Raw genomic sequence first — 14,529 nt, forward strand, 5'->3', positions numbered from 1 at the left:
ACAGCGATGACGTACACCCCCTCAGCAAGAGTACCCCAGAAGAACAGAGCGCAAGATAGCCCAGAACTACGGCGGGGTGGAGGCGAGCTGCTGAAAATGGGTAAACCCAATAAGAAGAGGGACATGGATGGAGACACCAGGTTGCAGCCCGACTGCCCTGCCTCATTGCACACTAGCACTGCGCAACCAGCATCTATGAGTAACCTGGCGGGGGGCCTAGCGAGGGGCCCCTCTCTGGGAAACATACTACAAGCCACCATGCCCTCCAGGGAGATTTTGAAGTCTAAGACAGATACACTGGCATCAGACTTGGGCTTGCTACGAGAGGACCAACGACGCCTGGGCTTGCTACGACGCGACAGAGCGGGACAGGGAGAAGCTCAAACCAGCAATGTCAGCAGTCGGACACCGGATGTCCATTCTGGAGAAGCAAGTGGAGACCCTAATGGCCCGCGCAAGAGATGCCGAAAATAGATCAAGAAGAAACAATATCCACATAGTGGGGCTGCCTGAGAAAGCTGAACGTAAAGACTTGACTAAATACTTGGAGAACTGGATAGGCACTGAAGTCGCACCAGGGGGCCTATCGTGGTTTTTCGCTTTCGAGAGAGCACATAGAGTACCAGCAAGGTTGTCCCCCCCTGGGGCACCGCCACGGCCGGTAGTAACCCGACTACTGCATTACAAAGACTGCAACCACATCCTGGCCCAAGCCAGGAAAAGCAAAGTATTAAAAGTGGAGAACAATATAGTCAGAATTTTTCCTGACTTCTCCCGTGAGGTGCAAAAAGAAAGAGCCACTTTCCTGGAGATCAAAAAACAGTTACGAATATTAAATCTTCCATACGCCATGCTATTCCCTGCCACACGGAGGGTGGCAGAGGGACGAGGGGCAAGATTCTTTCGAACACCACAAGAGGCGAGAGAATGGCTAGATGAACGAGAAGGGCCCGGAGGTACAAGTGTGCCCCGAAGAACTAGACCCAAGAGCAGACAATGGCGATCCAGAGGACCCCGATGGAGAGGAGTGGCACCCTCCTTGGAGGAAGCCCAAAGGGAGAGGCAACGCGCTACTGCTGCTGTGGCATCGTTAAGCAGAGGAGAGACCAGTCCCTCAATCAGGGGTGACAACAAGAGTTTGGCAGCACTGAGTGTGGAAATGCCGGTGGTGACACCAGGGACGTCTGATGACATTATTTGCTATCATGGCAATGAACTGGCACTTACATGGAGGAACCTGCTGCAAAGAGTCCAAGACATGATGAGATATGGGACTCCGAGGACTGAAGGGACCGGACGGGGTGGGGCCTGGAGCTGAGAGCTTTACACAGCTGTAGATCTAATCTCACACACCCCATAAGAAACAACATTTGTTTATAACTAGTTTGGATAGGGGGGTTGTTCTGTCACCTGTCCTGGGGTAGGGCAGTTTGTTATTTGATGTTTTGAGGGAACCTGACCGCGGCACCACCCGACAAGAAGTCCTGAAGGAAAACACTGCATTTATAAGTCCCATGCACAGCAAGTGGGTGCACAAGAGCAAACTTGTAACATTGGTTCCTCACGGGGGACTTGCAGCATTATAAAGTGGTCTCCTGGATCGTCAGAAGCATGCATAATATGGCTAAACAATAAGGTATACTCCTATGTGCAGAGGAGGGGGGGCCCAAATAGTGATGCTGCAGGAGATACACTTGACAGTAGCGGAGGGGGCGGCGCTGCAGAGGAGGCGGAGGGGTCAAATATACTACACAACCTACTCTGCGTATGTGCGGGGCACCCAGATATGGATTAGAGCGGGAGTCCCATTTCAAATGACCAGCACACTTCTGGATCCTAATGGGTGCTATGTTGTGGTCACTGGCCGGTTGGGGGGATGAGACATCGCTCTTTTAAAAGTATATGCACCGAACACAGATCAGAGCGCATTTCTAGATCACCTCTCGAGCACCCTGGCCCCTCATCTGCTTCATGCGGTGTTGATCGGGGGGGGAGAATTTTAATTGTGTAGCCAACCCCGAACTAGACAGGTCCCACCCCTGCTAAGGGACTCACCAGTGAACACTATGGCTAAAAAACTCCAGGAGTTGCAGACTGAATGGCGACTGCTGGACTCCTGGAGACACCTCAATCCAAGCACCAGGGATTACTCCTTCTTCTCTGCGGTGCACGATTTGCATGTACGCTTGGACACCTTTCTCTACACACCTGAGGTACATACTCAAGTCAGAGAAGTATAACAATATCTGACTACAATCCTGTTCTTCTCTATTTGACCTGGGAAAAAACTAACACACGTATACCAATTTGGCACCTAAAACCTGAGTCCCTATAAGACCCAGCCTTCCAAATACGGGGACACATCAAACACTATTTCGAGGAGAACGTGGCTACTGCCCCATCTCCCCAGATAATGTGTCGCATTTAAAGTAGTAGTTCGAGGAAGATGCATAGCTGCATAAATGGGAATTCGGAAGACGACACTCCTACGAGAAATAGAGACGGCAGAAGCCGAGCAACGTACATTAGAAAAACAAAGACCGGAACACCCTGAGCTACAGGGGGAGGTGAGCGAGGCCAGAGAGAGGGTAGCAGAGCACACTGAGAGGGTCCGGTGTTTCGACTATAAAAATTACATGATAAGGGCTCATGCGGAGAGGGATAAAACGGGTCCACTGTTCACTGCCAATCCTGCAAAAAGAGGGGCCCCCATAGTAGAGATCATTACTCCCACAGGGTGCAGATTATACATGCAGGACGAGATTAATCGTAATTTAATTGAACACTGCACCACAATCTACACAAGCCTCACACACAGGGAAGGGGAAGACATACAAGCATTCCTTAGGCATGTTCCGCGCCAGTTCCTTGATGAAGCAGAGAAGCCCGCTTTGGGAGGCAAAATAGAGGAAACAGAAATCAGAGAAGCCATTAAGGGCCTGGCGAGGAGAAAAACACCAGGTACGGATGGATTCCCAATAGAATTCTATGCCGCATACATAGTAGAACTGGCCCCTAAACTGGCGCAGTTACACAGCAAGGTTCGGGAGGTGAAATGCTTCCCAGATTCCACAAGGGAAGCTCTGATAATTCCACTGCAAAACCCAGCAAGCTGGCTTATGATAGCAGAGTCTACAGGCCACTGTCCATGCCGAACTCGGACTACAAGATCCTAAGTCGCATACTAGCGACAAGGTTGCTCCCATATATGACCCGCTTGGTCCACACAGACCAGGCAGGGTTCATCCCCACCCGGAACACAGCTCAGAATATCTGGCAAGCTATCCGTATACTGGTAGCTGACATTCCACACAAAAGAACTGTGACTATTCTAGCAGTAGATATAGAAAAGGCATTCAACAGTTTAGAGTGTGAATACTTATACGCAGTTCTAGAGCATATGGGACTGGGTGAGGGATTTATTAATTGGACGAAACTACTGTACACGGACCCTAAAGCACGAGTCAGAACAGCGGTCACAATCTCAGAGCAAGGCAGGGTTGCCCACTCTCACCCTTATTATTTGCATTGGCAATGGAACCATTAGCTACCCAAGCACGAACTGCTACTTGGTATCAGGGACTTGAGTACAAGGATCAACATCACAAAATAGTGGTGTACGCGGACGATCTACTTCTGTTCTTACGAGACAAAGGGCCTGAGATAAAGGGAGCCCAAGGACTTTTGGCACAATTCGACCAATTAGCAGGGCTACAGGTGAACTGGCAGAAATCTTATCTGTACCCGTTTCTGCGAACAGAGACCCGCCTGAGGAGCTAGGGCATGTCTCCTGGGAGCCCGATGCATGTCCTACCTGGGAGTCAAGGTTTACCATGCTAGGGTGGATATCCTAGAAGGTAATATAGGAAGCGCCATTAGGGCATTGAAATCCAATCTGGGCTTCTGGCAGTCACTTCCACTATCCGTTGCCGGGAGAATAGCACTTATAAAGATGGTGGCGCTGCCAAGACTCTTGTACTATTTTGTGGTCTTACCAATTTGGGTCCCTATTGCACTTTTCAGGGAATTGGACTCCTTGATTACGGCGTTCATATAGGGAGCTGGGAGATACCGGGTGGCACTTGCCACTCTGAAAAGACTGCGTGCGGAGGGGAGCCTAGCGGTCCCAGAGTTCTAATCATATTACCTGGCGGCCCAGTTGAAGTAGCTAACCCGGTGGACGGTAGAGTGCAGAGCCCGAACAGGTGGGGAGGTCACGGCGACTCCATCCCTCTCCAAGCTGGCTAGCTTTCTCTTTAGGTTCGCTGGACTGGACCAATTGACCGCCCCAGAGATACAGGTCCTTCGCCGATGTTGGAAACGGTGCCTACAGAAGATAGGCACAAGCACGCCCTACACGCCTGAGATACCAATAATATGGCTTAAATGGCTGCCTCGTGCAGGCGAGTGGGGGAACTTGGCGACTTGGGAGGAGGCAGGGGCCACGCGAATGGGGGACCTGTACAGGGATGGCAACCTGATGCCATTCGAAGACTTCCGACAGGAGTATGACCTACTGTGGGGTCACTTCCTGCTGTACCAAGCAATCACCCACGCCACTGGCGCCCATTGGCAGATGGGAGACGTGGAGCCCGGACCTCACAAGACCAGCAACTATATGATGACCTCAGATGGCACACATAGAGACATAAACGGGTTTTATAGGGCAATCTGTAGGGGAGTAATGCGCCCACTGGTGGACCTGCGAGAAAAATGTGAAACTGATTTGGGGATCCCAATACCAGAAAAGGCCTAGGGACAGATACTGGAGAGGGCGCCGAAGGTCTCTAGAAACACTAGGTTTCAACTTATACATTTTTACGTAATACACAGAGCATATCTCACTAAGAAACAGCTTCACGACCACCTCCGGGTAACAGACGCGTAGTGTCCCTGCTGTGGGGAAGAAGCAGAGGACTTTATCCACATGATGTGGGCCTGTTCGCACTTAGCCACTTAATGGAGGGCGGTGACGTCCTACATGGCAGAGTTCATAGAGCGCGAAACCTTTTGCACACCAGACCCTTGTCTGCTGCATTGGTTCCCTCACACACACAAGAACAAAGCCACTAGTAAATTACAAGAACTCGCAGATACTTTGGCCAAGAGAGAGATAACAAAGAACTGGAAGAGACCGTTAGGTCACAATCTCCAATGCTAGAAGAGGGAACTCGAGCGCTGGGCAGAATACGAAAGCCTAGTGTTAAAACGGGAACTAAGACAAGGCAGGGGCTCCCCAGAGATAACTGGCGCTTGGGAACACATAGTTGCAACACTGCAGGAAGAGACTAGGACACCCCTTATAGAAGCTAATGAGACCACATCATCACCCACCGCATGAGACAACATTACACACACAACAGGGAAAGCAGGCTGACCATGGGACGAGTTGCTTATTTACTTCAAGACTCAGGAACCCTAAAGAGCATAATAGCATAACACATACATGGGCGCGTCTAGAATTGAATGGACCATTGTTTGGGGCTGGTGGAGCGGCGGGGGGCAAGTGGGAGTTAAATGGCATCACTCTACATTCCATGCTAATTCACCGACAAGAGGAAGGTTTATCTTAACACTAAAGGCCCGTGAAGTCACATTGTGGTTCGGCCTAAAGAGAGAGCAGAGAATCCGAAATATCCGCAGACAGAAACATCACACAGACTACCTGGCCAGGAAATGTGGGGTGGATGATATGTTCCTACTGGGTCGACACCAATGTTTGCATACCATACAATAGTTGCAATTATTGAGGGTTGCTTAAAAACGCTGATTGATATGATAACAACTATACGATTGTAGAGGTATGCCAATTTTAGAAGCAGAATGTATTTGAACCAAATTTCAATAAAATCTGTTTTAAAAAAAAGATAGTTCAGATGGCCGCCCCTACCTAATCTGTAAAAATCAGAATGTCGTCTGTGTATGCAGCAACATTTCCAGGACCGTCAACTGAGGGGATGCCCGAGATGTTTTTATTTTCTCTTAAGCTGATATGCAGTGGCTCCACAGATAGAAGGAAGAGTAGGAGAGAAAGAGGACAGCCATGTCTCGTACTCTGATGAAGGTTAAAGCTATAGGATAAGTGGCCGTTGATTCTTACTTTGGCTGCAGGCTCATCATAGATATCATTTTAATTAAAGATGCCCCAAGGTTGAACGTTATTAAGAACTGTACACAAAAAGGTCCAGGATACCTTGTAGAATGCCTTTCCTGCACCCAAAGCTATGGCACATGCAGGGTATTAAATGTTTGATTTTTGATGGCATGGCTCAAACTTCTAATATTGTCCAAATTGAATCTACCTTTGTTTAAAGCAGTTTGTGAGGGATGGATCACATTTTATTAATTTTTAATAATTTTATTTTAGTATTGTATCGTTTTTATAGGAGTTTCCAAAGTTTTAAAATTGTATACTATAACAAATATAGATATATAAATATATAACACAGTTTAATCAATGATCAAGTTATCCTCCTGTCCTTCCCTCCCGAAACCCTTCCTCTCTTCTATGAACAAATTTGACAAAGGGTTAAAGCTTAAACACAATTCTCACCAGCCAATAGTTATAAGCACAGGTAAGGTTTGTCTCATTTGAGAAGTTTAAAAGTAGGACAATTACCAAACAATTCCTTCCAAGTTCTTCATTAAAGCATTGCAGTCTAAGAGGCAGTTGTTGATCCTGTCTCCGCTAGTAACAAATTAATTGAGGGCTGGTGGACAGGAAACTTCAGGGATACCCTTACAAAGGTAATCCACCAGTGGACAGCACATTGCTTCAAAACCTCTGTAATTAACCATCAACAAGTTTCAGAGTCGCTCCACTGTTAATATGTTTCATTGCCGAGGTACCAGAGTGAAAGTGCTGTTCTCTGTATTTTCCACATTATCAAATGGTCTGATATTGTTTGCTAGACCAAAAGCAGGAGTGGATAGAATAGTATATGGTAGTACTGTTTTCATTGTGGCAAGGAATAAATTCTAATAAGGCTAGATGTGAAGGCAATCACGCCATGAATGTTTTGAGTGCTTTTCTGGGGAAAACTCCATTGGTCATTCCCCACTCCAACTCACATTAGGTCAATCCAATGAGTCTTATGATGAAAGAAGGGTGGTGGCAATGCATTTAATAAATACCTTACAGGGTAGAAATGCAAGTTTCACCTGCTGGCTTCACTTATTTTTCAATCAACAGAACCTCTCTGGTAGTGGCCTCTACGATATGTGGGCGCATTTCCAAATGTTGAATTTGCATATAGTTATATCATTCTGTTTCATCTAGACGTAGTAGTGTTTTAAATGTTTCAAAGAAGAAAATATCTGTGCGTTTAACAAATCTTAGTGAGGTAGCTGCCTAATTTCAATTTATTGAATTGAACCAGGCTCGAATGTTAAGGTGAATGCTCATTATGGTGTATTGGGGTGTGTGGGGAAGGAAGGCTGTCACACTGTAGTTCTTAGTTACAGTGTCTGATACCATTAGTTTTGCATTTGTGGTGGTATTAAAAGTTTTGTCAGATTTTGGTTTTAGTATCATGTCCCAGATAGTATGCCCCATAACTGTTCTGTCCACATGCTGTCAATGTTTGTCAGTTTGTCTGTGGCAATGACTGAGAGCTGCAGGGTTCTGTGGTGGGTCACAAAGTCTGGAAGGGCCAGGCCTCCTTTATGTTAAGGAGATCTTAGTTGCCTATATGATAATCTCGCTCATGTAAATTATATTACTATTTGCCCGAGGCCAGTAAAGAATTCCCTTCAGAGTAGATAGGTATAGTAGCTTGGTAAAATATTCATTTTTGTAGCATTAGTTGTACACTGCCAGGAGAGATACCCAGGTGACCATTTAGAGCAATTGCTGTGCAGAGCATTTAAAAACAGCAAGGGGAAATTAGCTTTAGGCAGACCTCGGGATTCAGTTAGCTAGTAGCAGGTATATAATCGACCTATAAGACCATCTAAATGGCACTACTGGTGCCAAAGTATCTACTTCAATGTAGGGGAGGGAAAGGTGCAGGTTCTAAGCTTTAAGCTGAGCAAAGGCTTTTTGCATTTCTGATATATATGTGTGTAGCGCTGTCAGGGTTAGATGGAACATGTCTGCAAACTTTGTGATCTTGTGTTCCATATATTTTAAGGAAATTACCCCATTCCTTACCTGCTCTTACTTGTTCTGCATACCCTGTCACATGCCCTTACTCAGGGTTAATGATCTAGATGGTCTGCCAGGGAATCTGGTTCTTGACGCTGGGGACTAGTAAATGCCCAACATCATAGGGATGAAAGCTGACCAGAATGCACACTTTTGGAGGTTGGACTAGGAAGGACCAATACAACCGGTTGAAGATGTTTTCTGCATCAGGAGATACCAAGACTGCACATATATTTTTCTTCCACATTGTTTGACCAGGAAGATTACTCTGTGTGAGTTATTGTGTTTTTGTGTGCCCTTGATAAATCCCTACCGGTCCGGTGTATCAAGTTGGGAAGTAAAGCCTCTATCTAGTGTAGTTGCCAGTACCTTAATAACATTTAACATTAACCTTAAGCAATTCTATAAGATTGTATGTGGCACATTACATAGGGCCCTATTTCGAGTTTGGCGGACAGGAAAGCCCGTCCGCCAAACTCCCGAAAGGGTGGCTGTCACCTATGCGGCGACCTTCCTGCCAGAGCTATTATGTGTTTCCTGCTAGGTCAGGGGGTGGAACCCTAATTTGAAGACCACTGGCCTAACGGAAAACAGGTTACAGCACTGTCTCTGGCTTGTAATCGAGCCAGCGGCAATGTTTTAGCCCACAGGGTGCACCAGCACCCTTGCAATGTTCACTGTCTGCAAAGTAGACAAGGAACATTGCGATGGTGCTGGCCAGGTGGGCCACTGCACTACCCATGCTGAGTGCATGGGCAGTGCAGGGGCCCCCTGCACCTGTTCTCCACTAGCCTTTTCATGGGGATGCTACTGCCATGAAACTTTTGGCAGCAAAGGGATTCGTAATCCCCAGGGCACAGCTGACCTGGTGGATTAGGATCGCCACCATCCTCCAGACCGCCGGGATCTGAGATCCTGGCAGAGCTTTCAAGGCAGCTCGACCGGCAGGGTTGTAATATGGTAGCCGGACAGCCGTATTGGTGGCGGTCCAGACCACCACCGCAGGTGTGGTGGACTATAGACCTCCACACTGGTAATCAGGCCCATAGTGTTTTGCCAGGCCCGGAAGCCAAAGAAATATGTGCTTCACTCCTGACATGGCTTACATTCCCCTCTTTCATTACAATTACATAGGTATGTTAGGCAGGTGTTAATATTAGTGCGTACAGCTTGTAGAAAGTGGCTGTAAAGCTGCCTGGGTCTTTGTGTACTTTGAAATATATGACTTCAAGCCTTACTTTCTCCTCAATTAATAGTAGAGTCTAAAATCTCACACTGATCATGGGTAAATCTGAGTAAGTTGACTGACACTATGTAGTGCATTTGGTCGGATTTTATCAAATGTTAATTTGTGTAAAGGGTTTGATAGAAACTTCTGAAGACATTTTCATCTTCGGTTACAATATTCCTTACTGAAGGGAGTTTAATGTTTCCTATATTGTTGCTCTCTGTTTTCTGTCCAAGTCGTTGGGTCAGATATACCCCAGTCTTGTTCCTCTAGTTTGTAGGCATTTGTTTTGAGGCATAATAGGGCAATCTCTGCTTTATTTTTTTCTTTTGGGGGATTTAATTTATCTCTCAATACTATAGACCTTTACTGTAGTATCTTGGAGGGTTTAACTTTATGGTCTCTTGAGATCTTCATCCAGGAGGTTTCTCCCTTTATGTGTCAGACTTTTCATAGGAGCTAACATACACTTTGAAATGCCAGTAAGGTGTCATATGTGAATACTTGGTTTGTGACTAGCAAAGGATTCATTTGGACGTGTTCAGAAATGTGAGCCTGTATCTACTATTTCAACACAGTCTCAGAAGTGCTTGGTGGAATATCCATCCCCTCTAGAATGATTTTTGTTGATCCTAAGTCAAAATTATTTTAATGGGAATAAGGTCAGGAAATGTTATTCAGTGTCTAGTACAGTTGGCAACAGCATATTGTCAACTAGGATATAACTGATTCTCGACTAAGTTATAGGACTGGGAGAAGAATGTTTAATCTACTTGATTAGGGTGTTGTTCCCACCAATAATCTTCTAAACCCAAGTCTTGAATTGCTACTTGTGGTAAATGAGGAATCATGCGATCTATCTTTACTATCATCGCAGACTGCATTGAAATCTCCTGTAATGATTGTATCTCTAACAGCAAAGTCTCCTAGTTGGCTCAAAAAGGAAATAGGAAAGCTATCTTAAACTGTGATAGGGGCATATACTGTAGCTATTGTCACCCATTACCACTGTAGTTGCCCCAACACTACAACTTTATCGGTCTTGCAGGCTGTGTGTTTAAAGCCTAATGACCTATGAAAAAACAATGCTACCAAATTATGTTACATTTTGACAAAGAAAAGACAGGTCAACAAATATAATTTGTTTTCGATGTGGTGTTCAACTTGTTAACATAAATGTGTTTCTTGTAGAGTAATAATTTCAGTGCATACTTTGCATGTAAACTGCCACAATTTCATACTTTTGTTTTATAAGTTGAGCTCCTTAGTGTTCAATGAAAGAAGTCTGAGTTTAATTCTTCAAGAGGGAATGGGACATGTGCTGAAGGGTTATTTGGGATGTTTTCCTGTGAATTTATGTCAGCTGTTATTGTGTCGTCTGTTCTTGTATCATAAGTATATAACACTTTCCTCCCTTTTACCATACATAACCTATGAAACACACTGATGAGTAAAAAACTAAATACATTCTAACTGCTATGCCCGTTCCATGTGGATCAATGCCAGAAATGGACCTCTTCTTGTAGGCCAAAGCCATTGGTTCTCTTAGTTGACCTATAAAGGGGCTGTGCCTCCAGGACTCAAAATGTAGCGTCTGAATTGACTCCAATGGGTTAATGTCCTATAATATACAATAAATTACAGGACATTTACACATTGGGGCCTGTTCATAAACTGCATTTTGCACTACTACAAAATGTAATACAAAATGCTAGCCACAAACCTAGGTGTGGAATTTACGTTCCCACCTCTAATATATATTTACGTGCGGAGAGCTCTTCCCCGACTGTGAAGTTTTAACACATGTAGGTATACATTTAAAGAGTAAATGTGGGCAGGACACAGGGAGTAGCTGGAAAAAGGGGAATACTTACGAATAAAGGGTTTGGTAAGGGAGAAGTAAGAAGGGGGTTTAGAGAGGGGTGTAAACCCACCTACAAAAGAGTAAGCCATAGCTATTCACAAACTGCACTTCAATAGTTACTACAGTCAAAAAGGGATACAAAACAGTACTAAAGTACTCTAGCTCAGAGCCTTACAAGTCTAGCACCACACATAGCCAACCACTACTAAGGAAACGCCTTTCCACTTTAAAAAATAGAGGGACTTAAAATAAAACTCCCATAGGAAATAATGTTTGTTTAAATTAAATTATTTAAAATAGACACACATATACATATTATAATGTAATGTTAAAAATAATTTATGCAAATAGTACATATTTGTAATTTAATTATAAAATATAATAATAACCTGCATTTATAAATTCACGTAACATTATATTGTATTAAAAAATAATTATATTACTTTTCATAAATTCGATGGATCAATTTTAATAATTAATGCACAATAAAAATATATATTTTTCTACTTTAGCTGGGGGGGGTTTATTTTTTATTTTAAACTTCAGAATTTGTTTTAAATTGAATTAGTTATATATTTACAATAATTAAATATTACATTTCAAATTAGTTAATAGTGCTGAAGCTCTTTTATATTTAAAATAAATATACACAATTATTTTACATAAGGAAAATATTTTATTAGATTTTGTTTTATTTAATAAAAAAAAATCATTTTTCTTTTACTTTACCATAAGGAACCTCCACAGTTGGGCCAAGGATCTCCACATGGTGGTGCGTTTTTTGAAGATAATCAAAGGTGATGCAGAAAGGATATGTTCTTCAAAATGTGTTGAGTCTGACACATAACGTCTGTATCATTGGCTGGAACTTCTGAAGATGCATGCATGTGGCAGATGCTATGTCTTGGAAAAGACTGCAGGAGTTATTTTGGAAGGAGATTCAGCCTTTATTTATTGCAACAAAAGGACTTCTTCTTTCATGAACTTATGGTATTTCTCTAGTATTTCACATGGTTTCTTCATCTACCCGATTTGTTTAAGCTCCACTCTGAGTTCTCTCTATCAAAACATCTGGGTGGCCTCCATCATTGAGAAAATGCCTTCCATCAAGGGATCCAGGATGGTACCTACAGCTCCTTCTTCTAAGCCTGCTATTCGATAGTATCCCTTCTTGATCTATTTTCCAGGTCTTTGCACTTGAGGAGTGTACTTTCTTTATAGGCATGCAGTGTAACTAATTATACTTTGAGCTTCATTTAATTTCTTTCTAGTTTCTCAATTTTAGCTTCGACCTCCCGAGTTTTAGTCCCCGGAGACTCAACATTTTTAAGCAAATCCATCTAAGTGCCAAGATCTGATTCAAGAATGTTTAGTTTTGGAGTATATCTGCTTTTATTTTTTCTCTCAGTCCCTTTTGAGCAAGAGGAGACGGGACATCAGATTACCCCTGGTCATGGTCTTCTTGCCTTGCTTATGTTGTTTAGTTTACACACCACCCCTGCTACTGTGGGACTTTGCAGGAGCCCTACACTATTTGCGAACAATCAGTTGGGAAGGTAAAGTAGCTGGGTACCATTTTAATTTTACATCTTAGGTGGCGTGGAATAGAATCTGGGATCAATGCTCCTTTTCTGTCTGCAGTGAGTTGGCTGCTGTAGGTGGTTGGGAATGCATATGGCATTGATTTCCAACATAAGCTTATTCCTCCTCTATAACATGTCTTTCAGAGGTAGCCCACCTTTTGACATCAGATGCGGTCTAGTTCGCCTCAAGCCTTCTTGTATGAATCTGTGACAGAAATACTTCAACCTAAAAAGTTTGGCTTAACTGTCACTAGGTTTCAGTATAATTGTTCTTATGTCATTCAGGCCTCAGCTCTCTGCCCAGGTGTCGGTCGCTGTCTGCCTCCCCGGGGCAGGTCACTCTAAGGGCCTCCAGGTGTGCCTCTGGGTTCCATTGCTGCCTGCGTACAGCACCACCCCGCCACTCTCCGCTCTCCTCTGGAGTCACCCTTCTTCTAGGCGGGATGCGTAATTCCTTTTGTTATTTTTCCGCTTATCTCTATTCATCAGGCTATTGATTTAAGCTTCCCAGAACAAGGTTGTTGCAGATAGCTGGGAGTGTCTTTAGCCTTTCACCTGTAGGCTTGTTAAGCTCACTGTGGGTTCTGCCACCTTGCTGCTTCCTACAACTGTGGCCTGATTCCCCAGGGTATTTTCTGTTCCTATTTTACTACCCTGAAAGAATAAAGAGATGTGATGATGCAGTATGGTTCTTAGTTGAAGTTGATGATTTATTAGCTTCAAAGCAGCAGGGCAGGCAGTTTATTGTTGACAGTCATCTGGTGTATTAATATAGTTTCCCTTTTAAAATGGATTCTCGTTATGTTGGATGGGGAGACCCTCCAGTCATCACCTTTCCTTATCTGCTTTCCGGTGCTTTATGGGGAAAGGGGGATGATCAACATTGTCCGCTTTCAAGTTGAGAGCTTTGGCCTCTGAGATTGGTCGCTGTACTCTGCAACTGCCTGGGAACAGTGTCAGGTTGCCACCCTGAGCTCACTTTCATTTTTGTGCATTCTCCAAATAAGGGGCTCTCTGTTTTCTTACTGTCATCCGCCTTATCTGTTACTGTCCACTCTCATGCCAGCCATTCAGTCTGCAGCTCCTGGTCCCATAACCATGCTGCTGCAGGAGCTGCCATCTTTACCACTCCTTACGCTCAGGGCTGGATCTCTTCACAAGGGCACCATTCCTTCTTTGTAATCTCACACTTCAAATGGATAGCATCTCTTTCTTTTTGTTCATTAGAATGGAGATTATGTGTTGTCTGTTTTGCCTGGATGTTGTTTAGGCCCCTGCAGAGTCACAATAGTTTGTGTCTCCACTGCCATGCTAACAGTTGCATCCCATCCAACTTATATTAACTCAAAGTCAAACAAAGTATTGCATTTGCATTAACTTTGAGCCCCAAAAATGTAACGGGGAACCAGTAAGGCAGCAGGAGTATCAACCATCTGAGAAGTAAAAAGTCAGTACTTACCCCATTTGCTTCCAACAAGTACCGGGCAAGCTGCATGCCTTGTCCTATAATCACCTTCCCCGTTTCTCAACAGGTTATACCAAAACACTGCAGTACCCTGAAAATACAGGTCAATCATCCATGAGATGCTTTTAAAGAGTTAGAAATCGTTTCTTGTGGCAAATTCAAAGCGCAGTTCATGTGCATTCACACACAAACAGAGATGTTCTTTGTTGCATGGTATTAACAGGCCTAGAACCTGATTACGAT

General features: G+C 44.1%; 1 protein-coding gene across 7 annotated transcripts in view; it reads right to left on the minus strand.

Moving 5' to 3' along the window:
- The window catches only part of P4HA2 (prolyl 4-hydroxylase subunit alpha 2), a 229,491-nt gene that overhangs the window by 8,924 nt on the left and 206,038 nt on the right, over positions 1-14,529 (minus strand). For all 7 annotated transcript variants that reach the window (XR_011205596.1, XM_069244745.1, XM_069244746.1 and 4 more), the window contains one exon: positions 14,281-14,377. Coding sequence is in view for 6 of the 7 variants with exons in the window: in XM_069244745.1 (XP_069100846.1) it covers positions 14,281-14,377 (97 nt within the window). In the remaining variant the exon portion in view is untranslated. The remainder of the gene's footprint in view (positions 1-14,280; positions 14,378-14,529) is intronic.

Source organism: Pleurodeles waltl, chromosome 7 (genome assembly GCF_031143425.1).
Source record: "Pleurodeles waltl isolate 20211129_DDA chromosome 7, aPleWal1.hap1.20221129, whole genome shotgun sequence".
In the NCBI taxonomy this organism is placed as follows: Eukaryota; Metazoa; Chordata; class Amphibia; order Caudata; family Salamandridae; genus Pleurodeles; species Pleurodeles waltl.